Source organism: Tricharina praecox (assembly GCF_024521635.1).
Source record: "Tricharina praecox strain CBS 144465 chromosome Unknown BZA05scaffold_26, whole genome shotgun sequence".
NCBI lineage: Eukaryota > Fungi > Ascomycota > Pezizomycetes > Pezizales > Pyronemataceae > Tricharina > Tricharina praecox.
Genome location: NW_026250428.1, coordinates 454,629 through 478,315, shown reverse-complemented (window position 1 = coordinate 478,315; position 23,687 = coordinate 454,629). Strand labels below are relative to the sequence as shown.

The 23,687-nt window shown below is 54.8% G+C and overlaps 7 protein-coding genes across 7 annotated transcripts; 5 read left to right on the top strand and 2 right to left on the bottom strand.

Annotated features, from left to right (window-relative positions):
- Positions 1–3,366: 3,366 nt before the first annotated feature.
- On the top strand, positions 3,367–4,798 carry BZA05DRAFT_421377 (uncharacterized protein; the record flags this gene model as incomplete). The annotated part of the gene is made up of 4 exons (XM_051485706.1): positions 3,367–3,726; positions 3,762–4,235; positions 4,699–4,715; positions 4,777–4,798. 4 exons carry the CDS (start codon positions 3,367–3,369, stop codon positions 4,796–4,798), a joined length of 873 nt encoding a protein of 290 aa, XP_051336509.1.
- A 1,521-nt stretch (positions 4,799–6,319) lies between these two features.
- On the top strand, positions 6,320–7,055 carry BZA05DRAFT_447882 (uncharacterized protein; the record flags this gene model as incomplete). Its single annotated transcript, XM_051487201.1, has 2 exons — positions 6,320–6,350; positions 6,418–7,055. The coding sequence occupies 2 exons, from the start codon at positions 6,320–6,322 to the stop codon at positions 7,053–7,055; spliced, it is 669 nt and encodes a 222-aa protein (XP_051336508.1).
- Positions 7,056–9,647: 2,592 nt separating this feature from the next.
- On the top strand, positions 9,648–10,584 carry BZA05DRAFT_408035 (uncharacterized protein). Its single transcript, XM_051484677.1, has one exon. It carries the CDS (start codon positions 9,948–9,950, stop codon positions 10,317–10,319), a length of 372 nt encoding a protein of 123 aa, XP_051336507.1. The 5' UTR covers positions 9,648–9,947; the 3' UTR covers positions 10,320–10,584.
- Positions 10,585–11,539: 955 nt separating this feature from the next.
- BZA05DRAFT_408030 (uncharacterized protein) lies at positions 11,540–12,387 on the bottom strand. The gene has a single exon (XM_051484676.1). The coding sequence runs from the start codon at positions 12,003–12,005 to the stop codon at positions 11,736–11,738; it is 270 nt and encodes an 89-aa protein (XP_051336506.1). The 5' UTR covers positions 12,006–12,387; the 3' UTR covers positions 11,540–11,735.
- Positions 12,388–18,824: 6,437 nt separating this feature from the next.
- On the top strand, positions 18,825–19,079 carry BZA05DRAFT_315558 (uncharacterized protein; the record flags this gene model as incomplete). Its single annotated transcript, XM_051480369.1, has 1 exon — positions 18,825–19,079. A coding segment is annotated over one exon (255 nt), but the record flags the coding sequence as incomplete, so codon positions are not given.
- Positions 19,080–19,954: 875 nt separating this feature from the next.
- BZA05DRAFT_476483 (uncharacterized protein) lies at positions 19,955–21,332 on the bottom strand. Its single transcript, XM_051488252.1, has 2 exons — positions 21,137–21,332; positions 19,955–21,079 (listed from the first exon to the last, which is right to left on the bottom strand). The coding sequence occupies exons 1-2, from the start codon at positions 21,201–21,203 to the stop codon at positions 20,433–20,435; spliced, it is 714 nt and encodes a 237-aa protein (XP_051336504.1). The 5' UTR covers positions 21,204–21,332; the 3' UTR covers positions 19,955–20,432.
- A 1,181-nt stretch (positions 21,333–22,513) lies between these two features.
- On the top strand, positions 22,514–23,687 carry BZA05DRAFT_459057 (uncharacterized protein; the record flags this gene model as incomplete). The annotated part of the gene is made up of 1 exon (XM_051487623.1): positions 22,514–23,687. One exon carries the CDS (start codon positions 22,514–22,516, stop codon positions 23,582–23,584), a length of 1,071 nt encoding a protein of 356 aa, XP_051336503.1. The 3' UTR covers positions 23,585–23,687.

Here is a 23,687-nt window from a genome sequence, read left to right as displayed (position 1 = left end):
GCCGTCTCGGCCTCCGCTCGAACTGTCACTGCGCCGGACACGAGAATGTGGGGGCGGGGGCGCGAGGGCGGGGCGGCCGCACGTGTGAGGTGAGGTGAGGTGGTTTCTGAGCACGTTTGTGACAATGTGACGTGAGAGAGAGGGTGGACCTCCGAGGCCCTGAGTCTTCCAGCGACCCTGGAGAGTATCTAGAAGAGACCGAGAGACCCAAACCCGGGCTAGGAACAAAAACGTGATGAATTCGAAGAGAGTTCTATGATACTGACGATGCTGACGATGACGATGACGAAAAGAAACCCAGAAGAGCCGGACGAACAGAAACTGCGAAGTAGTGACAGAAGAAATATTTAAACGTTGAACGTTGAACGAGAACGACAGCATCGGCTTCCCTCAGGAACACTTGGTCTCAACTCTCGCCAGGTTCCGACAAGGTCTCACTCCCCCTACCAACAGTTGGTCCCACCCACTGCAGGTCCCGGCTCCCGACTCCCGACAAGGTTTCGCGTCTTCGGCGGGAGCCGATGACGCCAAGCGCCCTCTGCCTCCGCTCCTCTCAGTAGTTAGACTCACAGTCTCTACTCCGCTCGTCCCGCCGCCGCTTTGGGACCGCAGGCTGCGGCGGACACCGGCACCAGCACGAGGATGGCGCGCGGGGCGCTGGGGCGGCCCGAGGTGTGAGGTGAAGTGAGGTGGTTTCTGAGCACGTTTGCGAACTTCGAAGCGAGAGCGAGGGTGGACCTCCGAGTCTCCAAGTCTCCGGCCGGGGCCCGGCCCTGTAGATACTATAGATAGTATAGATACTATAGTTGCTATGGATGCGATAGATGCTATAGATCACATGCACTTCATAATCCATGGGTACTTATGAGTCTACGGAATGGTTTGTCGGTCGGATATTTCACAGCAGAATGGATTATGGGACGGACGGACATGGGACGGACGGACATGGGACGGGCATCTCGGGCGGTCGGTCGGGCGTGGTCAGCGAGAGTGAGAGTGAGAGTGTGAGTGACAAATATATGCCGGTATCCAGCGGAAGCAGGCAGCAGGCAGGAAGCAATGATTTCGAATGCTACGAGCGAGCAAGAGGAAGAGCTCTACCGTACTCCAGCTTCCAGGATAGGTATCACGTATTCACGGAAATGCGGCAGCTTACGCAGATATGCTGAAACAACCTCGAAACTAGAAGGGAAGGGTCCAAGGGAAGGAAAGGGAGGATCTGAAGATGTCGAGCAGAGCACGTTGAAAATTTCCACGGACCGATTCCGACGGTATCGGATAAACACGAATATGGTAGTTATTGCGATAAGTACCACGCCGCCGAAGCCGACAGTAGTTCCAGACTCTAGGGAAACAGGACCGAATACCGGTGCCGGTATGGAGGTGAAGGTGAAGAGGGCGGTGTGATATATGTCTGTTACCTAGGTAGAGCGTCCCTTCTCCTATCTTCACAAGAGTACCCGGTCATTCGACGGAAAGCTAATATCAACATTCCGTTTCAACTTCCAGAGGAGTGACATCCCGTGATTCCGTGAAGCTGCCAACCGCAACCGAAATCCACCATAGCCACCAAGGGATATGTGAGAGATAAGTACTTGACTTCCCAGCAATCGGCCGGCCGGCAGGTAGGCAGACAGGCAGAACGCTCGCGTGCGCATCTGGCGCCACGTTTCGCAATCTGCCGAAGCGGGCCGGGATGTTCCTTACTTTCGGCACTCGCACGTGGTATGTAGCGGGGGATGCGGTAGTGTGATAACGTATGCAGCATGGATCGACCGAGCGGCCACTTTTTCGCGTCCGTCGCCGATCCGCCGCGTGCGCAAGATAGCTATGAGATTCCCCATGACGAGGGGTGTGCGGGCGGCGACCGGAGCCTATGGAGGGACGGCCACTCCTAAGCAACTGGCATCGTCATGAATACCGAATGAAACGCGCTACGAGTGATGGCTTGTGAAGCGGCGAAGCCGGTAGTGCTGTAGTGAAGCTGGCAGTTCTCATAGGTTCCTCGTTACGATCGTCTCTACTTAGTCTTTGCACTTGCAATCGTCCAAGATACACAGTACACTATAGCCGAAGTGGAAATGAAAGTGGAAATGCCTTCATGTATCGTCAGGTTCGTACGTGCGTGCTCTGGAATGGGTACGGATCGGATGGCCCATTGGAAGCACTCAGGGTTGGCAAAGTGCCGAATCATCGCCGGAACTAGACTGACCACATGGGACCTACCCGTTGGGCGTGAAGGAAAGCTCGGCCCGGACGATGTGAAAGTCCCGTGCAATATGATTTCATTACTGTACATACTTGTATAATTCCGCATCCACTATCACGCATCGATCCACCCAATACAAAAACCGGCCCACTTCGCAAGAAAAAAACGATAAACATGAGGCACAAAGCAATGGAAATTTAGCTCATTCCATTCTTCGTCATCCCACTTTGTTTGAGTGGACCCGAGCCTCGGATGGTCCTCCAAGAGTCAAGACTAACAGGCTTCAGTGAAACGTTTCCACCATTGAGCATTGAGCATCCGATGTAGCTCCGCGTCGAGCACGGCTAGATTGTACCGGCAGTTGGCATTGCTACCTCCATAGCGGTCCCACACTGTTTCGAACTGCCCGAACTGCTCGGCGGGAATAGGAGTTTGACTGCACTCCCGAAGGGTTCGTTTTTGGCTCGTTCGTAGTACACATAGCGAATGGGACAATGTGCATAACTTCGGGTGCGAGGCCTTCGGTGTATGTCGCGCCAGTGAGGATGTATGTTGCGCCGGTGAAGATGTGTTAAAAATCACCACGAGGCTAATTTCGCCGATCGACACCGTTCTGTCAGCGTCCGGGGGCTCGAGGGAGTCGAGACACCGGATGACGCGTTGATAACTGAGATAACATCCCGGATGTAGACGCCATGCGGGAAACGGTCGTATTCGCGAAAATCGAACCGTATTCGGTGGTTGCCTCGTGACCGAAAAAGGCACTGTTAGCTTTAACCGCGAGCAGAAAGTTCCGACGCTGTATGGATTGTTTGTGTAGCAGGGTATGCTTCATCTTGGTTGGCGTCCTCGTAGTTCCCTGCAACGACGGAAAGAAGTCCATGCTCCGAGCCCGGATTGCTATCGTACGGTAATAGCGAGGCCACAGCATGTTGACTGTACTTTCAACATCTGAGCCACGGATAGGAACTGGGGCGGGAAAATCAACGTTCTCCGGCGTGATGATGGACTGTGACGGGCTGCGATGAATAGCAATCGATTAGGGACTAGGGCTAGAAGACTGACGTTCTTCGATGTTGCGATGGACTGCGATGGTTGGCGATGGTGGGTTGGACCGATGACGGGGAGGGAAGACCCGGCGGCCGCGACGCGTTGTGATGGCCGATTACGCGAGACCCTGGCATAGGCCACATGGGCGTCCTGGCGCCCCACCACTAGTCGTGTCGGGAACGAATGACGTTCCTGGTGGTGGCAGGGGTTTCCCCGACAACTTACACACTGCGCACAGTGTTCGACATTTCTACCCGTACGGCCAGGCGATGGTACTGAGGTTCGGCATCACCGTGGAAAGCCGAAGCAACCCGAGCGCCCGATGCACCCGTTCCTCGATAGCCCTATTACTCCCCACCCGCAATACCACGGAAAACAAGAATGCCCGTCGCATCCGCCATCCCAGCGGACCTGACTCTCTCCGAGAGATCCGCCTTCTTCTCCGGAGCGGCAAGTACCCCCTCCACGTACCTTCACCGCTAACTAACGGGCCGCTCTACAGACCGGCCTCCTCATCCCGCCCGTCTCACCGAGCGCCTGCCACCGCGGCAGTCGTGAATCCTCCCGCAGCTCTCGCGGCGGTGGCCACATCCTCCGCAACCCCGCCTTTCTCTCCGCGATTCTGGACGAGACCACGCTCACGAATATCCTCCGCTTCAATACCTCGGCGATTCACCTGCTGGGACGAAAGGATGTGACGCAAAGGCTCCGCGCACTCGAGAGAGATCCCGAGTATGTCCTCGTGTACCTGCGGGATCGAGATGTCGTGAGGGTGCTGTCGGAGTTCTGGCGGAGCTGGAGGGACGCAGAGATGAGGCGTGCGCCGGGGGAGGTTTTGGTGGAGGAGGCGGGAGAGGATGCGGTGGAGGAGAAGGAGCTGGAACTGAGGGATGTGGGTGGCTTGATTGGCATGCCTGAGCGCGAGGATGAACTGCAGGCGCAGCTGAGAGCTGCTAGGCTGTATGAGCTCGATGCTGTGAGTACGCTCGTGGGGAAGGGATGGGTACGGACGCTGTTGGGCTGCTGGAGTCGGCGGTGAGTGGATCTCTTTGTGCCGCTCTGGGGAAGTGATTGCCGTGAGCTTCCTACGGGAGAGGAGCCTTGCGGGTTTTCATTGGTGCTGTCATTGGTTCTGTCATTGGTTTGTCGATTGGCGCATTGGACGGGAATCGAAGGGATGCTGGCATCTCGCTCGCGCGAATATAGATTGTTCGCATTTGCTGGAGAAGTTAGCGGAGGCTTATCGCTCTCCACTCCCCTGATCAGTCGACGAGGGTGATTACCAGAGACGCTATAATGCGACGGACGACAATCTCCTGGCCGGCCACCGCTCCTTTCCCATCTTTGAGTGGTAAACGGTGGTGTACACCGATGGGAGGCGCTCATAGATGTAGTAGGTGTCGACGAATCTACATGTTAATTCTGTACGTTGGCCCTAGATACACATCCTTCCACCGTGCGTTTACTGCAACCAAGGCCTCTCAACTGATTGCAACTATGCACTATATGACGCTTAGGTTAGCCCTCATCGAGAGATAGATGCTGGTGAGATTGTGCCTGCGGTTTGTAAAGGCCTATTTTTTATACCGGTTCAATGGCAGACAATGACGGGGACTGGGGAAGGTGTGGTGAATCCTCTTGCTCCGTCGTTGGATACATGATCGGTTGTTGGCGTAGAATTCTTCGATGACATGAACACGTGGATTTTGTACGATTATCGACTGGAAAAAATGCTCGGGTGCTCAAACTCAAAAGAAGCTGTGACGGATCTGCTCCGGCGGAATTGAGTTCAGCCCGGAAAATCTTAAATTTCGGTGAAGGATTTCTCCATGTCTACCGAAATTTACTGCTCTACTTCACTAACCACAATCTTCTTTTCCGGATCCATGGGGCGCCGATCGAGAGCCACGCAGCAGCGTTTGAATAGCCTTGCCCGCCGGTCGTCATGTGATATTTTACCCCAAGTTTCATCGTGCAATGAATTGCGTCGAGTATTACTGGGGATCATGTGAGCGCTATGCAAGAAAAAACTGTACATGTACTCTAGCTAGACCGTATGATGTTTTATCTGAAGACTGAAGCACTAAAGTCTACGCCGGACACATTGTTTGGTAAGTACATCAGATGTCAGCAAAATAGCCTCGCGTTTCTACTAGCCATCGGGGCTTTTTTTGTTTCATGATCATAGCATTCGACCTTATCAGATCATGGCTGTACAAAAATCCGGTTCCATCCCACTGCCTCCGACCGCAGGCCGCGAGCTCGATGTGGGTTTCCTTTTGCTCTCCGCCCAGCCCATCTGCACATAGAGAGACAGAAAGAAAGAAGAAAAATAAGATGACAAAGTGAAAAAGGAAAGCACGCGTGACATGTCCATCAGTCTTTTCAAAACCCCACATCAAAGCTCCCTTCTCCAACCAACTCCTCCAACCAACTCCTCCAGCCAGTCTAACGCCTCATCTCTTCCCCCGCATACCGGGATCTCCGGCCGTCCAGCCCGTACCCTTTCCTCCGCTCTAGCTCTCACCGCGTGCCAGTCTATTACTCTGCCCGAGGTCGGGGTTGGGGTTGGTGTGTCTGTGGCCGGAGGGGCAAAGTTTGGGTGGGTTGGGAGGAAAAGAGGTTCCCCTGCCTGCCCCTTCTCGTCTGATGCAATTTCTCCAGCCATCGGGGCGTACCTTGAGGAAGACGGCCAGTGACGGAGCGACGCCTGTTGATGTGCGTTCGCAGAGACAGGCCAGTCACGTGAGAAACGCACACTCGAACTAGGGCATTGGGAGAACTGTGGGTCTGCGTGGTGCCGTATCATGTTGTGTCTGTCGCTGTGCCGTGGCTGGACCCGCTCGTTGTGCCCGCTGCCAGTACATTCTTTACTTGCTTGCTTTCTCCGAGCACCATCACTCGGTAAACTAGCGATTGACTTGGGCTAGGAGCACATCGACATCAAATCAATCAACCCCTCCACTCCTCCTCAGCTTTACCACCCCTCCTCAGCTTTTCCATCACACCGCCTACACCCAGTTTCCAGCACGCTGTTACCCAAAGCAGCAGTAAATTATTATGGCGAACAAGGAGCATGATGTCGACGCTGGTATATACCCCCATCTATCCTCTTCTGCTCGCTCCCCGGCAGTAAGCTGACAGTATCCCACAACCAGGGTGCACCTCCAGGTGGTCCTTGAGTTTCACTCGCTCCTGCCCGAGTTCCCCCATCTCCCGCCGAAATACGATCTTTTCACGCCCCGTCACACCCCTCGCCCGTCCGGCCACGGCCTTCTCACGCCCGATCACAACCCTCTTCCGCCAGACCACTTCCTCTTTCAGGCAATCTACCCTGTTCGGAGACGACCTGGCCACACCCTCTTCCCGGCCATTGACCCCGTTTGGAGACGGCCCGGCCACGCCCTCTTCCAGGCCATTGACCCCGCTTCGAGAAGACCCGGCCACACCCTCTTCCAGGCCATTGACCCCGTTTGGAGACGACCCGCCCACCGTCACCCCTCAACGAACCTCCAGCCTCCGTATCGTCCGCCAACCTCTCCCCGTCCTGCGCAGGACCCAGTCAGCACCGACGGAGAGTTCCCGAAAGGGCGCACAGGCGAGGATCACAAAGCAAGAGAGGGCGTCTGAAAAGGCTCGGTTCCTTCTGGCAGCCGCCGAGCTCGACATGGAGTTCGACTCGGAGGATGAGTCTGAAATCGACGATACCTGGGACTTCAAGTGCATCGGCCTCGATCATCACGCAATGGCGCCCGAGGAGTGGATAGGGATGCCGTATAACAGGGACGAAACTTGAAGGATTGATGCGGTGGAGGGACGGGTCAGGATTTCTTTTCTTTTCCGCGCAAACTGCTGTACGCGTTTCCTCCTTCGGTCATGAAACTTCTTCTTCTACTACTACTACTGCTACTACTGCTACTACTCCTACTACTCCTACTACTTCTATTACTTCTACTGCTTCTACTCCTTCTACCCCTTCTACCCCTTCTACTACTACCACTACTTCTACTACTTCTACTACTACTGTTCTTATTCTCGTGTTGTTTTATCGGCGTTCTTCGCTGTATTGATTGGTTCTTTACTGTATTGATTGGTTCTTTGCTTATTGATTGGTAAATATTGCCCGTGATCGGTGTTTCGGTTTTGGGTTGCGTTTATACTGTGCCGGCAGTAGGTACTAGGGGAGATACACATTGTTTATAGAGAATCGCCGCCACAAGTTTCTGCCTGGCTGCTTTTTTCTTCTTTCTTCTTGTTTTTTCCACCGTGTAGCTACTTCTTAGATAACATGTAATGAAAGAATGCACGACATCGGCGGTTGACATTTGTCTTCCAGCCTACACGCAAACACGAGTATCTCCAGCCTCTGGCATCTTGACACCAAGTCTGAGGTCTCCCGTCTTCAACGCTCACTCGTCCTTTTTATCATCTATGTTAACTTTGAGGCACTGCAAGTTTCTGAACCCCTCGATTCAACGCGGTAAGGGCTTCAGCCATTCCATGCACAAAGCATTGTATCTCGTTCTCGATGTCGTTCTTCCTGCACGGAGGGGTACACCGTCGATGGTACGACGATGGGCTTCTCGTTGAAGGCTCATCACCATCAGAGGGTTCGTCGTCTGAGGGGTCACCTCCAGGATTAGGGTTAGGGTTAGAGACTTGCACCGGCCAGTTGTAACCGACCGATTAACATTCGCACTGCAAATAACCTGACAATGGGGGATGGAGAGTCGAGGGTAGTTTACGTTTTCCAGAATCTCAGAGCCCGTGAACCGCGGCTGCGGAAGTCACCACATCCACCAGTATCCAGATCCAGTTTGTCGGAAATTGGAATGTTGCTCTTCGAAAAACTGCTTCATTCGTCAGTTCAGTTCTGAATTTTGCGAGTTCAGTCGAGTGATGGCTCCAAGATTCTCTACATAGAACTTGGTACTCCCTTCCACTTACTGACTCCAACTTTCGGGAGTCGGAGACTCGTTATCGATTGCAGCGGTGTCATCAGAACCGCATACTCTTCTTCCGCTTCCTTCTTCTGTTGACATTCATGTGTCACGTGATACGCTTGTTGCTAGTTATTCAGTTTGACTAGTTCTAACTGGATAATCGAACCGTTTTAGTATAGTTCTAATAAATATGCGAACGTATATGCACTCTGTCAGCAGGTCTGTCCATGTGGCCATTGCGTCCTTCCCTTCCCTTCTGCAGGCGTTTCGACTGATGCTCCTTCGAGGTGCGTTGAGAATACAGCCAGACTCCCAGCCAACAGATAGCTTCCTTATCGAAATGGATCTTCAGTCTCTCACAGGGATCATGGGATGGCTCCCAACTTCCCATAGTTGGGTACCAAACAGGATCGCTTCGGTTCTGCCATGATTGAATAGGGTTCCGTCGTTGGATACCCAAGAATGCCCCCACCGTCTGCCCAAGTTTCTTCGCTTCTCTGCTACCAGTGAGATATTTGATGTCTGCTCGGCAGATCCATAGTTTACTTCCATCACGCAGCAGATTAACGTACATGACAGTTTCGGACGATTATCCAGCGAGTCGAGTCCCGATACCGGGTCAGCGAAATCACAGTCTGTCACTCGGATGCTGACCTTTGAAACACCATCAGCGGTTGTGTCTGCACACAACCCACCACAGCGGCGGATCTCGCGCTTTTAAGTTCGAAGTAGTTCTACCAGCGCATCCCTCACATCCCCCATGCCTCGAAAACAGTGACGAGCACGCGAGCGACACCCGTGCGCCGTTGGTGCGTAGACTCGCCACAACTGTGACCAGTCAACAAGTAGTATTCATTGTTCTATTCCAGGCGGACTTCTGTACGTAGCAATAATCTAGGTACTCTATGCACGATGGCGACGGCAATGGACTGCTCGATCTCGACACTCGAAAAAACCGGGGGGCGGCAGAGGTTGGGCAAGCCGCAGGACCGTAATACTGCCATCTCCGACTCTCCAACTCCTCGAGAGACAAACAAACAGAACAGAACAGACGCTAGAGAAGTAGAACAGGTGGTCCCGCCTCCCACGGTGACGGGTGATCGATCATCGGACAGCCGCTCCTTATACACACCGTACACCGGCGCCGGGCGCCCGCGATCTTCACACACTGGCGACTATGTGTATGCCAGCCAGTATATATCTTACATACATACATGCCTACACCGTATAGTAGACATGCCCTGGCATGGCCTAGTGTGTATGACGTGCCTAAACAGGTATCAACACGAAACATTGCACACAGCATAGCTTGCGGAAGACATCTGCTCGCTAACTAATGCAGCCTACATAGAGTATTTGGATATTGTATCTGGCTGGAAGACGCGGCCAGAAATAAGGATTGAGCACGGACATTTACTTTCGATGGCAACGGGACCGTGACGTGAACCTTCCCTGCCCTGTGGGATACATAGAGTAGATACATGCGTTTCCCAGATCGAAATCTACCCCCTCTTCTCCACCTCTTACGGCTAACCGGCGGCACTACGGCCTCCTCCTGCAATTTGACTCCCACTCTCACTGCCACTCTCAACTCGGATAACCGGCTTGGCGTCACCGGTGAGCGCCGAAGGAGCGGGACTCTGCCGGGACCTGAGTGGGACCAACTGATGGAGGAGCGAGACTTTGTCGGGACCTGGTGAGACCAGCTGTCTTGCCCCTCTTGGGGGTGACGCTAAGGGTTTCTGATGGGAAACCCGATGCGGTCGTCAAACGTTGCATTGTTTTTGCTGAGACTATGCATTTCTGTCGTCCTTGCTCGTCTTGTTTTCTTTTCATCATCAGCGCCATCATCGCCACCATCACCATCGACCGAGAACTTTAGTCCAATTGATCCCATTTTTGTTCCTCACCCTCACCCTCACCCTCACCCGTTTTTGGGTCTCTCAAAGGTACATACACAGCAGCTTTCTCTGGGGCCCGGGCACCTACTCTACCATGGCATGGGATCGGCCGCAGAGTACCTGTATAGGTATCGACATAGCAGTACAGTAGGGGGGGATTTCAGCCGGGAAACAACGGTGGGTCCGTATCAATTTCGATTTCGATTTGACGACTAACTAGAGTTTACTATATAGTACTCTGAGTCTAGAGCAGTGCGAAGGACTTCACCCGGATGCGAGTGCTCGAGACTCAAGAGTCAACCGGAGTTTTTGTATCACCGACGGCCGGATGTCACATCCTTCGGCACGGCGGTTTCGTTTTCTCGGCTGGTTGTGGTAAGGGCGGGGCGGAGGAGGAGGTTGGTTCTGGTGGTCGTGGTGGTCGTGCTGGTGGTCGTGGTGGTCGTGCTGGTGGTCGTGGTGGTCGTGCTGGTGGCGGTGGGTGGCGGTGGTGGTGGTGGATGCTCGCGACGCGTCGGCATGGCATGGCGGGGAACCCTGCATTCTGGGCAGTGGAATCTGCGCAAATGCCGTTTCAGGCGACTGCACGCGCAACGAAACGCAACGGTACCGACAAACTGCTGAAAGTAGAGTACTATCAAGGGATATCTACTCTTCTCCATGTGATCCTACAGACGGTGCCGACCATTGCATTGCACCAAGCTTTACTAGTGGAGTAATGGCCAACAAGCGAAAAACACCAGTGATGGAAGCGACGCGCCGGACGACGAGGAGGCGGAGGAGAAAGTTTGTGGGGCCGGCATGCGGACGCCGGACGGGCGCGCGTCATGCTGCACAGCAGTGCAGGCTGGTGGAATGAAAGGGGCTCCAAAAAAAGAACAAACAGTGTTACAGTGCAGCAAGGAGTCATGTGCATTGTGGGCTGGGGGCCCGGGGAAGGAGGGGGGCCGCGACCAGACTCGCCATCGAGCGATCACATCTCCAAAGCCGGGTCCGGGTTCGCTCGTTCGTTCAGTATCATATGCCCATGCAGACTCTGCGCAGCTCAAAGTCATCCTCATCCTCTGGGTCTGGGACTCTGGGGGCTGGGTGCGTAGCGGATTTTTGTTTGGCTGGGATAGTCAACTATGGGGACTTCGCTTCAGCCTTGGTTAGGTATGATGAACTGCTGGGGTCCGACCCGACCCTGTACCGCGCAGCATGGAGTGGAGCATGGAGGTGTGCAGCCGAGGATACGAAATCATCCTAACGAACAGTTGGGTTGGGTAGTTGGGTAGCTCGGCCGCCTGCAGACACACCCACCAACGATGGATGGATGGACGGACGGTTGCGCTTTCTGCCCTCTCCTCCCCTGCCCGCGACGGACGGGTGAGTGGGTGGGTGTGCCATAAAACAAAGGAGCTGGGTCACTGGGTGGGATGGGGATGGGGGATGTAGTATATAGTATAGCTCGCATTTCCCGACACCCTCGATCGTCCCTGCTACTCCTCCTCCCTCCTCTTCCTCCTTCTCCACCTTCCCTCATCAGCATCAGCATCACCGTCGCTGGAGAAAGACTCCTACTCTTCTTCTCCGCCTGCCGCGTTCCCACAACCACCACCACCGACCCCGTCATGTCTCAACCGCAAGAGGTCATGGCTGTCCAGCCCACCCCCGCCGTATGTGACATGTTCCCCGCTGTTCTCTCCGCACTCCCTCGCCTCCCCTCGCGTCTTGCCTCTCGCCCCTTCCCTCTGCCCTAAATGGAGATCGTCGCTGACGTGCATGTATGCGCACCCACAGGAAAAGAAGAATGAGAACGCCGAAAAAGCTAAGGCTTTTGCCGAGAAGCATGGCCTCGCGGATAAACTGTATGTTTCCCTCTGCCCTTTTCCATCCACCACCTCCACCACCTACCACCATCTACCACCACCTACCACCACCCCAGGGCCAGAGCCAAGGGTTAACGGAACGGGTGCTACACAGCAAGAAGTTCGTGAAGAAGAAGCTCGGAATCGCTGCCCATTAGGAGAATAGGAGGGCACGGAGAAGAGGATTTCGTTTGGTTCTTTGGTTCGGTTCGTTCGGTTCGTTTGGGTTGCTTTTTTCTTTTTGACGCGGTTATCATTATGGCTGCGCGGATATCACGGGCATTTTGACTGGGGGTTTGCTTCACGAAGGGGTGTCTGGATTTGGGATTTACATGTAATATTTATCTTGTCGCAGGATGACGGTACGAAGGAAGGAAGGAAGGAAGGAAGCGCACGGCTCCGATGAGAGTGGGAGAATAATGAAAGCTGTGTGGTTATTCCTTATCCATCCCTGGGAAGTCGCTGGAGGCTGGAGCAACACCAAGAATGCAAGAATACAGAATGCAGAAATATCATGTCATGTCACGACGTCGCTCTAGGCTCCAGCGGAGTTCCGGTTGTCAAAGTCCATTGTCTATGTCGTCCATGTCGTATCGTCCCGCAGGCTGCAGCCACGGACGTCGGAACATGACTGACAGCGCCGATCCGAGCCTGAGACTCTGCTGAATACTCTAGGTAATGCACAGCACCACAGTCTTGTCTCGTCTCGTCTCGTCGCACTTCCGGCGATCCGTCTCGTATCGTCCGCGTCAATCCGTCTCGTATCGTCCGCGTCAATCCGTCTCGTATCGTCCGCGTCAATCCGTCTCGTATCGTCCGCGTCAATACCTTCAGACATACTGTCGGCTTCGGAGGCAGAGGCGCCTCTGTGTTGCGGAGAGCGGGGAGGGATGAGCGGCGGTATGGTGGGACCAAGTGTCATGGCGGGTAGACCCGATGCGGTCGCTAAACGTTGAAATGTTCTCTGTTGCTGCTTTTCTGTTCGTATAGTACTATTCGGTCGCACATCAGCCATTTTTTATCAACGCCGCAGACAGTTGTTATCTCTTGAAGTTTACAGGCTTGAAGTTTACAGGCCTGCTTTTCTTTCTTGTTGCTTTTTTACGCAATTGAATCGGTTCATCAGTCGTCCATACCCGCCGAGGGTCCCTCACCATCAGACATCTTCGCCTTAAGCTTCAAGCCGTGTGAACCGACGCGACGACACGACCGACCGGAACATCCGCATTTTTGCATTTATGCACTGCACTGCCCCGTTCCCTGCCGCGTTTCCGTTTCCGTTCCGTCGGTTCCGTTCCGTTTGCGTCGTCGGTCGCAGCAGCACACGAAGTTCGCCGACCGATGCGCGATGGTTCGATGGTGAAATAAATGCATCCCATGATTCGATGCGTACGTCGGAAGGCTGTGTCCGACCGGCAGCGGCAGCAGCAGCAGCAGCTTATCGAGCACAAACTATGCGTCCTAACTAGCGTCCAGGATAGCGGGTCTCGACCGCCCCCCCCCCCCCCCCCCCCCCCTCCACCATCTGGCGCCGCGCCCATCCCCGCCGCGCTATCCCCGCCTTCTTCTCCCCCAGAGTCCAACGCCAGAGTCTGGAGTCCCAGCCCTGCCTTCTCCAGAGTCCATCCCCGCCTTCTTCCCCAGAGTCCAGACTTTAGAGTCCCATCCAATCCCATCCCATCCCATCTCAGCCCAGCCCAGCGTTCTCCAGAGTCCAGAGTCCGGAGTCCCATCCCGTCGCACTGGTAGTTATGTGTTGCCGCTAGTTAGAGCACTCCGCCTACGTACTGACATTGGAATTACTTGCGACGGTGATCCCCCCCCCCCTCTCATGTAGTCTGACAACTGACACACTGTGGATGGTCATTAGTCTCCAGTGGCTTGTATGTACCTATCAGCCAGCTCTCGCTCGACAAATCAACAGGGAGCCGGCCGCTGGAAACGCATGCAGGGGGTGCTGGTACATATCGCCTCGCCATCGCGCCGTCTTTGTGAGGAGAAGAAGAGACTATTCGCTAATCCAAAACACGCGCGGAAGTCACCAATTACCAACCACGCCAGATTTCTCAGCTGTGGATGTAGAAGTCACAAAGAAAAGAACCATCCTGATCGCGGACGGTCAGGAAATGTAGATGCTCTAATCGCGTGAATTGTAGTCGACTCAGAGTCCTAATCGGTTGTCTTGAGGGGGGTGGGGATGCGTGCCAAGAGGGAAGAAAAGTCAAAGAGAAACTCGCAGGCATGTTCAGACTTCACCGCCCCGCTCTTTGGTAGGTGTCCAGGTAGATATGTAAGATCACTACATAAGCCAGACAGTTCTCCATGCAAACCCGGTGACCAGGACACGGGGCATGCCTTTTTTTTGCAGAGTATATGAATACTGGCATCAGGCATCTTTCTAGTTTCCACACGACGCGAAACCGACCGGGCATCGTAGACTTGAGTTAAGTTGAGTTGAGAGCCAAAACGCCGCGCATTGACCCTCATTATCGAACGTCAAAATTCCCCGTCGCTCGTCCCCGTCCGTCCCCGTCCCGTGAAATCTGCACTATGCATCCATCGACAAGTTATTTCGCCAGGCGAAATTGTACACTCATCCAAAACGCGTACATAGAGTACATATGATACGAGATGGGCAGGTGGCTGGTCCTGTCCTGTCGCGTTCTGCAGCAACTGCCGACATGAACGAATAATGGCTGACATGAATAAATAACGGCTGATGTGAACGAGTAACGGCCGCCTCTGGGCTCTGTAGGTATTGGTTATGTAACCACTCGGTGAGCCGAAAAAAAAACCGGTGGAGAGATACGGGAACGCTGGATTCCGATACCCAGCCACAGCAGCCACATCAGTCATCAAGCACGGCTGAAGACAGCCTGCCCAGCGAGCCGAAAACCGGTGTAGGTAGAGTAGGTACTCGTGCACGCTGAATTCCGTTTCCCAGCGACATCATCCAAAGGCCCAGCACGGCTAACAACACCCCCCAGTCACCAGCGACCACCCACCCATCCATCCCGCCCACCCATCCCATCCGGCGCCTACCGACGAAGGCGGTTTCTCGGGACCGCACAAGAGTCAAGACCGGCTTCTGCAATCCAAGACCGAAATTCGAATCGACGCCACCGACGCAGTGTCTTAAGTCGGTTCGCCGTCGATACGAGTACGGAATTGCAACTTCGCTCTCCTGGGCAATTCCCATCCATCCCGGCAAAGCTGTGGCGCCAGCGTAGGGGCGATCCCATAACGGTACAGGAGCCAAGTGGATTAGCGCGCTGTGGGGAAGAGTAGCGAAGGATTCGGTCGGCCGGTTACAAGCTGGAGCCGGGGTAAAGGCAGGGATCTGTAGTTAGTTGTGGTTAAGAGCTGGTGGGAGAGACATGAGCGTAGATACTCTAAACCCTTCGAGTTTGGGCTGGGCTTTCCTGGGTAAAGGGGGCTGGTGCTGGTGATGGTGAGGAGTTGTAAACGAGGCTCGTCTACCGGCGTAGGGGGATCGTGGACGCGGGCTCTGTGTGTCGCCCTAAAACTTCATCCCTAGGCCTGGGAGGTAGTGTTCGCTGGCGAGGGTATCGTCGTCAGCGGGAGGATCGTTCTGATCGTTGTGATCACAGGCAAGAATGTAGAGTAAGTTGAGGATTTACCCCGAGTGCATGCATGCAGCATGTAGATATTGGCCACATCACCAAGGTCTCCTCCTGTTCCCTCACCCTTCACCTGCCCATCTATCCAGCTCCCTGCCGGCGCAGGCATGACGGCCGCCTTTAATTAACCATTCTTCCCGCTGAGGATTGGCGCCCCCTCTGCACATCCACATGTCGGTAGCGACGTGCATTGCGAACCCTTTTCTTCAGCTGCACCCTCATATTTAATACCGACCAGCCACAGGAGGTGCAGTCAGTCCGTACGCTCCGTCCTGTTCCCGTTCCCCCATCGCCCTCTCTCCCCCCTAGAGCACCTACTCGGTGCCCCACCCACCAAGCCACCAAGCGCAAGCCACCAAGCGCAAGCCACCAAAGCACGATCGATGTCCGCCCAATCGTCAAGCCATCAGTGCTCGCAGCGCTGCCCGGACAACTGCGTGTCGCCCGCGATAACCCAGTCCTCAACGAACAGCAACACCACAGAGTCCAGCTCGAGCATGGTCGGCGAGACCGAGTCGATAGATTTCGATTCCGTAAGCCCCCCGCTATCCATCGATCCACTCGCGCGCGCGGCGCGCCCGAGGCCACACTCTTGTCGATCCGATCCTGCCATGCCCGGAATCCGGATGACGGATTCTGCCAGTACGTGTGCAGCAGTGGCTAACGCGACGCGTTGCGGGGAATAGATCCAACTACCGCCGGAAGAACCGCAGACCAAGCGCCCGCTGGGAAAACGAATGTCCGTGTCGACCCCCTTTCTTAGACCGACTGACGCTGTGCTGTGTTGACATACGATTTCCTGCGTGCACAGTGTGCGGTGGCTCAAATATGGGCCCGTCGACTGAATCAGCACCGACACGTGGGGGGGGGGGGGGGGGGGGCTCTCGTATACGGCAGCGAAAGTGATGGGCACGATATGTAGAACGACGGGATCAGCGTCTTGTTGCAGGCGAGCGGAGGAGATCGGAGGGTGGGATGACAGCGGTATGGGCGAAAGGATGGGAGAGATGGACAGATGGGGAGTACCAGGGTTCGACTGTATGAGAGTCCCCGGGGTAACCTTGCTCGCCAGGGTGTTTTTTTGTGCTGTAAGGCGTCGGTTTGAATTTATTTTGATTTGGATTCTGTCCGTGGCGGTGGTACTCTATGTAGGATATCGAATGGCTTACCACGCCATGCTTGTAATATGCATGGAAGACGCCCGTGTTAGACGCAGCGTAGTGGGATTATGGTTACGACCGATTAGCACTGCATAGTAGCATACTGCTCTGATTACGGATACGACCGATTTGCACTGCATAGTAGCATATATACGATTAGCACCGCATGGTAGCATACTGCTCTGATTATGGGTATGACGGATTAGCACTGCATGGTAGCATACCGCTCTCCTCGAGCTTGTGTGTCGCGTCGAACGGACCGGACAAGGCTTTGGGACCGTCAGGGTGGTAAACATTCAAAGAAAACGGCGGTCCTAGTCACAGATCCCCACCACGGTGGCTTCCGGAACCGTGTCCACGAACAAACCTCACTTCATTCAAAATTCCGCACACACTAGCGACTGCCCTCTCCATCATCACTACCCCCTTCCTTCTTCCATCTTCCTCCTTCCTTCCTACATCCATCTTCCATCTTCCATCTTCCTCCTTCCTTCCTACATATATCTTCCTTTTTCCCTCTTCCTCCTTCCTTGCTACTTCCATCTTCCTTCTTCCCTCTTCCTCCTTCCTTGCTACTTCCTTTTTCTTTATTCGTCCACAATCTTTCTTCCATACGACTCATAGTCGTACCAGAGTTCCGGAATTCACTAAGCACATGCCTGCCAAACAATTTCTGTTTCGGTATGTAATCACTTCCTTCCCTGCCTGTCATCCTCTCTCTCTCATCTGAGAGGCTATATGCGCTCGTGCTGACATTGAGCCTCTTCATTCAATACAAACCAAGCGCAAATATACCTGCGGTGGTTGTCGTGCACTTGATGTGCACGGGAAAGAAGCGTGGGGCAAAGTTAAGTGCGATTAGGTGGGCCCTGGAGGGCCCTGCTCGCACTGCCTCGTCTGCACGATTAGTGGGTGCAGATTGCGCGGCGTGGTCGACTACTTCGCACTCTCTGGAGGTTCGTTCCCGTTCTCACCCATGCAGCACACAGTGTATATTCTGACACATCCAAAAGCATAGGGACCCGTCAACATCAATGGCTGGCGGTTGGGGACTTCATGTTCCCAGGGAGGATGAGCTCCCTGCCCCATGGGTCATCTGCTCTCGGCGGCGTTACAGCCGCCGGAGCAGAACCCATGGGATGAAGTCGGCTGCCTGTCGGCAGCGGCTTCAGAGGTGGTGGTGGCGGTATAGCCCTTGGTTCTTCGCAGTGATTGCCGGTTTGGCAGTCGGCGAATTTGTCTTTGCCCATCTGACGTCCGGAAGGAACGGTGGTGGTGGTGCCCATTAAACGGATATTCTTGCTGGCAACCCGCACGGATCTCGAGCCTAAACGGGATGCCCGTCTGCACGATTAGTGGGTGCAAATTGCGCGGCGTGGTCGACTACTTCGCACTCTCTGGAGGTTCGTTCCCGTTCGCACTCATGCAGCACCCGGTGTATAATCTGACACATCCATAGGCGTAGTGACCCGTCGACATCAATGGTTGACGGTTGGGGACTTCGTGTCCCCAGGGAGCATGAGCCCCCTGCCCCATGGGTCATCTGCTCTCGGCGGCGTTGCAGCCGCCGGACAGAACTCATGGGGTGAAGTCCGCTGCCTGTTGGCAGCGGCTTCGGTGGCGGTGCGAAACGTAGGTACACTCTGTGCCCCAATTCTGTCCATGGAATATTCCGCTGACCACTCTTCGAACCTCAGATTTCGCACCGCCAGGCGGCCATTTGGCCCGGGATATTGTTATCACGTCACCAGCAACAGTTACGCCACAAGGAAAAAACTCGCCGCTAACAAGGATACTCCCAAGATGTCCGCACCAAAGGCTTCCCACCGCAACAAACAAATCCTTACCCCCGACATGGCTACTACTAAGAAATCCGCACTGCAGTCGCAAGCCGATAAGAAGCCGCGTATCAAGGATAAGAAGCCGCATATCAAGGAAGAGGACGCCGAAGAGCAGGCAAGCCCGCAGCCGCACTGTAAGGAGCAGCCAGCCACCCAGTCGATCGCCGCATCCGCCCAGCCATCTCAACCCGCCGCGGCCCCCACGAACCAGGCTCCCATTACCTCACGATGTCAGTGGGGGACTTGCGCCGAGACGTTCAACAGCCCGAATGATCTTTATAACCACATCTGCGAGGCCCATATCGGACGGAAGGTCACCCGGAACCTGTGTCTGCAATGCTCTTGGCAGGGATGCAGATACACCGGCGCCAAGCGGGACCAGATCACACCCCACGTCCGTGTGCATACGAAACGGGCGACATACACTTGCGCTAAGTGTAGCCACACGACGATGAGGCTCAGCGATTTCAAGAAGCATGCGAGAGGAGGCACGGGAAGAAGCCTGCCCCGGCTGCTGCGGAGTCTGATACACCTGTCAAGAGTCATTCTGCAGCGTCTAGAGTTACCGGAGACTCTAATCAACAGAACGCGCAGCCCAAGAAGGTTCAAGAGAGTGACGCGAAAATCGATCGAGACTCGGAGCGACGGAACAAGCACAAGAAGGTTAAAGAGAGTGACGCGAAAGTCAGCGAAGACTCGGCGGGGCAGACCAACCCAAGAAGGTGGAAGACGGTCACTCCAAGCTTACCGGAGACTCTAATGGACAGAAGGCCCACCGGTAAGTCTTTACTTACCGGTTGGCGATGAGATCCGGACGTTCTGCAGGATGGGGACGGGGAGACGGGCGGACGGCCATACGAGTGTGACTCAACAACCCGACGATCCATGAATCGAACAGCCACACCGTGGAGGACGGTGTGGATGCAGAAGAAGAATTCCGCAAGAAACGTCGGATCCGAACAAGAGGGCCTCTTACGAGACTGCTGAGGCCTCCGAGACAACCGAGCAGGTGGTGGATAGGATAATGAAGGACACTGCTGTGCCGGCCTTCTAGAAGGCCGGCAAACACATCGCGATAGAGTCGCACGACACGTCAAACCATATACGGCTGAACGGCTCTCCTCGGAGTGCAAGATGATTCTGACTTGATACACTGACCGTGTTGAAGCTCGAGAGAGAATCAAGAGACTCAACCGTTGCACTTCAATAGCTAGCATTAGAGTGCACGCCTAAAAAATAAATTTAAAACTACTGTACCTTACTTTCGCTCTTTCCGTGACCAAATGATGTAATATTTACTGTTCTTAACGGGTGCTTCACTTCTATCCTCTTCTCTCATACATTCCCGCCGCTTCTTTACTACGCATCCCCACTCTCACCCCCCGGTGCTCTCTCATTGGACTTCCATAGCTGCACAGGCTGCACAGGCTACACAGGCTGCACTGGCTGCACTGGCGTTTCACCCAGTTTACCCCGGAGCAGCCCCTCGTACTTTCCTGAACCAACTACGACTTGACACCTTCTTTTCCTTACTGAACTGGCAACGACACCATCTGAATGTGAACTGTTTCAACCAGCTAAATATTGGAGAGTCTAGTGATGAGTAACTGTCCTATCTAGAGCACGAATCCCCACTTTCCCCGGGTTACTGGCAATCGCATAGGATACGCCATACGCACACGCTCCCCCGTCGAGCCGAATACAAAAACACAGTATCCCGCAAAACAGCAATAAAAGCAAGACCACGAGCCCAATACCCAACCCCCAACGATCGATTGAAACGCTGCATGCCCGTACGAACTATCACCCGCAGCCAATCCCCCAACACTGGCATTAATCATTCCCGACTCCTCCTATACCCCAAGCCAACATACTCATCGGGCGCCATGGGGTCATGGTCTAGGCCGGTACATTTAAAGTCCCAGACGTCACTGCAATCCTCGGCCCCCTCTTCCTGCTTTTTCTCCTCAATAACTCCCAACAGCTGCTTCGCCTTCGCCGGCGCATTCTTGTACTTGGAAAGCTTTAGGTCGTCCTCCTCCTGCTTCTCTGTCTCCGTCGACGCCGCCGCCGTCGAAGTCCTGCTCCTGCGTAGGTTGGAGATCTTGATGCGAGAGCGGACGGTACCGATTGTGCGAGCGAGACTGGAGGACGCGGGAGGGCTTGGGGGAGGGCTCGGGCTTGGTGCAGCTGGTGCGGGATCGGGACCGGGGGCGGACTTGCTGCGAGACGGACTCAGGGAAGGACGGGACTCGGGGGGCGGACTCGCGAAGTTGGCGGGTGCGGTTTGTCGTCGATGGGTGGAGGGTGGACTCGACCGCGTCCGGGAATGGCCGGAGCATGTGGCTGTGGCTATGGTAGACGCGTGGGAAAAGGCCGAGCCGGGCGAGCGGGCGGCGGTGAGTGTGCTCCACCGCCGCGAGCAGGAGCGGGAGCGGGAGTGGGAGGATCGCGATAGATGCTTGGAGATGTATTCTGGTGGTTCTGGGATTGTGAGATAAATCGAGATGAGTGCGGAATGCAGGAATGGGTTATATATACCGACTCTGTCATGGTTGCCAGAGGCCCGCGACGCCATTGAGTGCTGATCTGTGAGTAGCGGGTACATTTGTGCCGATACTGAGTGAGGCGATGGATTGGCGGAGTGAGGTGATGAATTGGCGGAGTGGTGTCCGCACCAGTACAACCAGCGCAGTGGGTAATTGAGGGTTGAGTGAATCCTGTAGCAGTTGCCATGTAGAAGTCGGTCCTGTTGCCACAGACAGACATGTAGGTAGACGAATTGAGTCGTCGAAGTTGTTTGTAGCCCGACCTGCAGCTCCCGAGTCCCAAAGTGGAGCACGTGCCTACCTTACATAATGACGCTGAGGTCGCCATCACAAGTAAGCAGGACTTACGTGTTATGACGCAACCATCCCATCGTACGTAGCGAGATCCGAACCATATTATCATATCAGGATCTTGTGTATAAATCTCCGCACATACATACCGGTAGTCTTCAAGAGTACCAGGTAGGTAGGTGATCGGCAGCCTCTGCTAACCGTGTTCCTGAGCGACCTAGAGGCCTGCGGTATTTTGCTGTCCTTTCCCATCATAGCTAACTGCTGAAGGGACCTGAGTCGGTTATTGGCTGAAGCCCTCCATCGTCTGCATCCAGAGGAACCGAGCTACGGTTCTATCAGCATCTGTACGTCCGGAGCACGGGCACATGTACCAAACTCGTTTTAATCGGTTCTCAATCTGCCGTTTGGCAATCTTGGACCCACTTGAAGCTCGAGCATCGTGGTGTAACTACAACAATTCTCTTCGGTTGTCTGCCACCACCATGAGAGGAGCAATATGCAGGATAGATATGGGGATCAGATAAGATGGGAGGAGTGGCTAGTCAGATCATAGCCACACTAGCCGGATTGGGTGGCCCCGAACGGTAGAGGTATCATAGCCGGTAGCAGCAGTGAGCTGAGCTGGCTCTTTGAAGTCAAATAGAACCGGCGATACAAAGATTCCCCAGTAGCAGCAGCAGCAGCATCTCACTTCTAGCTTTAGTAGCTATTAAGGGCTGCTTCGTAATAGAGTATTCAGTATTCCGCTCGTCGTCGTGCACCATCACCGGCGCCGTTAAGATCAGGCAATATCACTCGATCTCCGATCACATGACGACATTCAGTCTCTCACTTTCTATTGTGCCTCGCCGGACCGCTTCACTGGCTGGCTGGCTATTCAGCCTTGAAGATTCACTTACCCATCCACTTCCTCATCACAACACTCCTTCCCACTTCTCATCACCACTTCAGATATCCTCTATACCTCCATACCTCGACACAATTCACACACCCACGCGATCGAATCAACACACGAACCATCCACCCATATTCGCTCGCAAAGATAACACCTTTTCTTCCTAAGACGCTCGCTCAGATGTCGCACTCTCCTCGTGCACCAGCCTCTTCCTCCTCTCCCGCTGCACCAGCCTCTCGTGCCTCTCCCGCTGCACCATCCTCACCCGCCTCTCCCGCTGCACCATCCTCACCCGCCTCTCCTGCTGCACCAGCCTCTCCCGCCTCTCCCGCCTCTCCCGCCTCTCCCGCCTCTCCCGCCTCTCCCGCCTCTCCCGCCTCTCCCGCCTCTCCCGCCTCTCCCGCTGCGCCCGCCTCTCCGCCCCCAGTATCCTCCTCCTCCTCACTGGCCGAGTACTCCATCCTCTCATCCTTGAAGCGGATAGTCCACACGCAAAAGGCAGCCGATCTTGCGAAAAAGCAAGTCGTCCTGGCGCCAAAGCTCGCGGTGCAGACACGTCGGCGCGAACAAGCAGCGGCACGGCGAGCGCGGTTCACACCAGCCGGGCTCAAGTCCGCGCTACGTCGCTCCACACACCGGATGACCACGCGGTCGAAGGGCGAGCCGGCGCTGGCGTTCGGGCAGAACCAGCACGCGCTTTTTAACGCCGCTGCGGCACCCAAGGAAACGAATGGTACGGTCTTGCATACGTATGTGCTCGACAGAAGTCAGATTCGACGCTTGAGGTTGGAGTATAATATGACGCCGGAGGTGGAGAGGGATGAGTACAAATGGGGATGGGTCGCCGCCGCGTTTCAGAAGTTTGAGGAGCATAAGGCCGGCCTGTGGTCGGAGGGGTTCGAGACCGTTAAGGTCACCTTTGAGGTCCCCCCTGGGTATGAGTTCATTCAGTGGTGGCCGGAGTCGTTGGAGATTCTTGATGATGAGGCGGTGGCCGACGCGGAGGCGGAGAAGAGCGAGGATGAGGATGAGGATGCTGACGAGGTCATGGAGGATAGCGAGGATGACAACAAGGATGAGGACGAGGTTGATATGCAGGAGCGCAAGGATAAGGATGAGGATGAGAACGAGGTTGATATGGAGGAGAGCGAGGATGAGGACGAGGATGAGGACGATGAGGATATGAGCGACGAGCCTGCGGATGACGAGGACGATGAGAAGGAGAGTGAAGAGGGGAGTGAAGACGAGTAGGACGGCGATTCGGAGAACATCGACTACGAAGAGGGGGCGGAAGTGAAAGCCAATCCATGAGATAGCGATGGCGATGGCGGTGGTAGTTGTGCGGGTTCGGGGG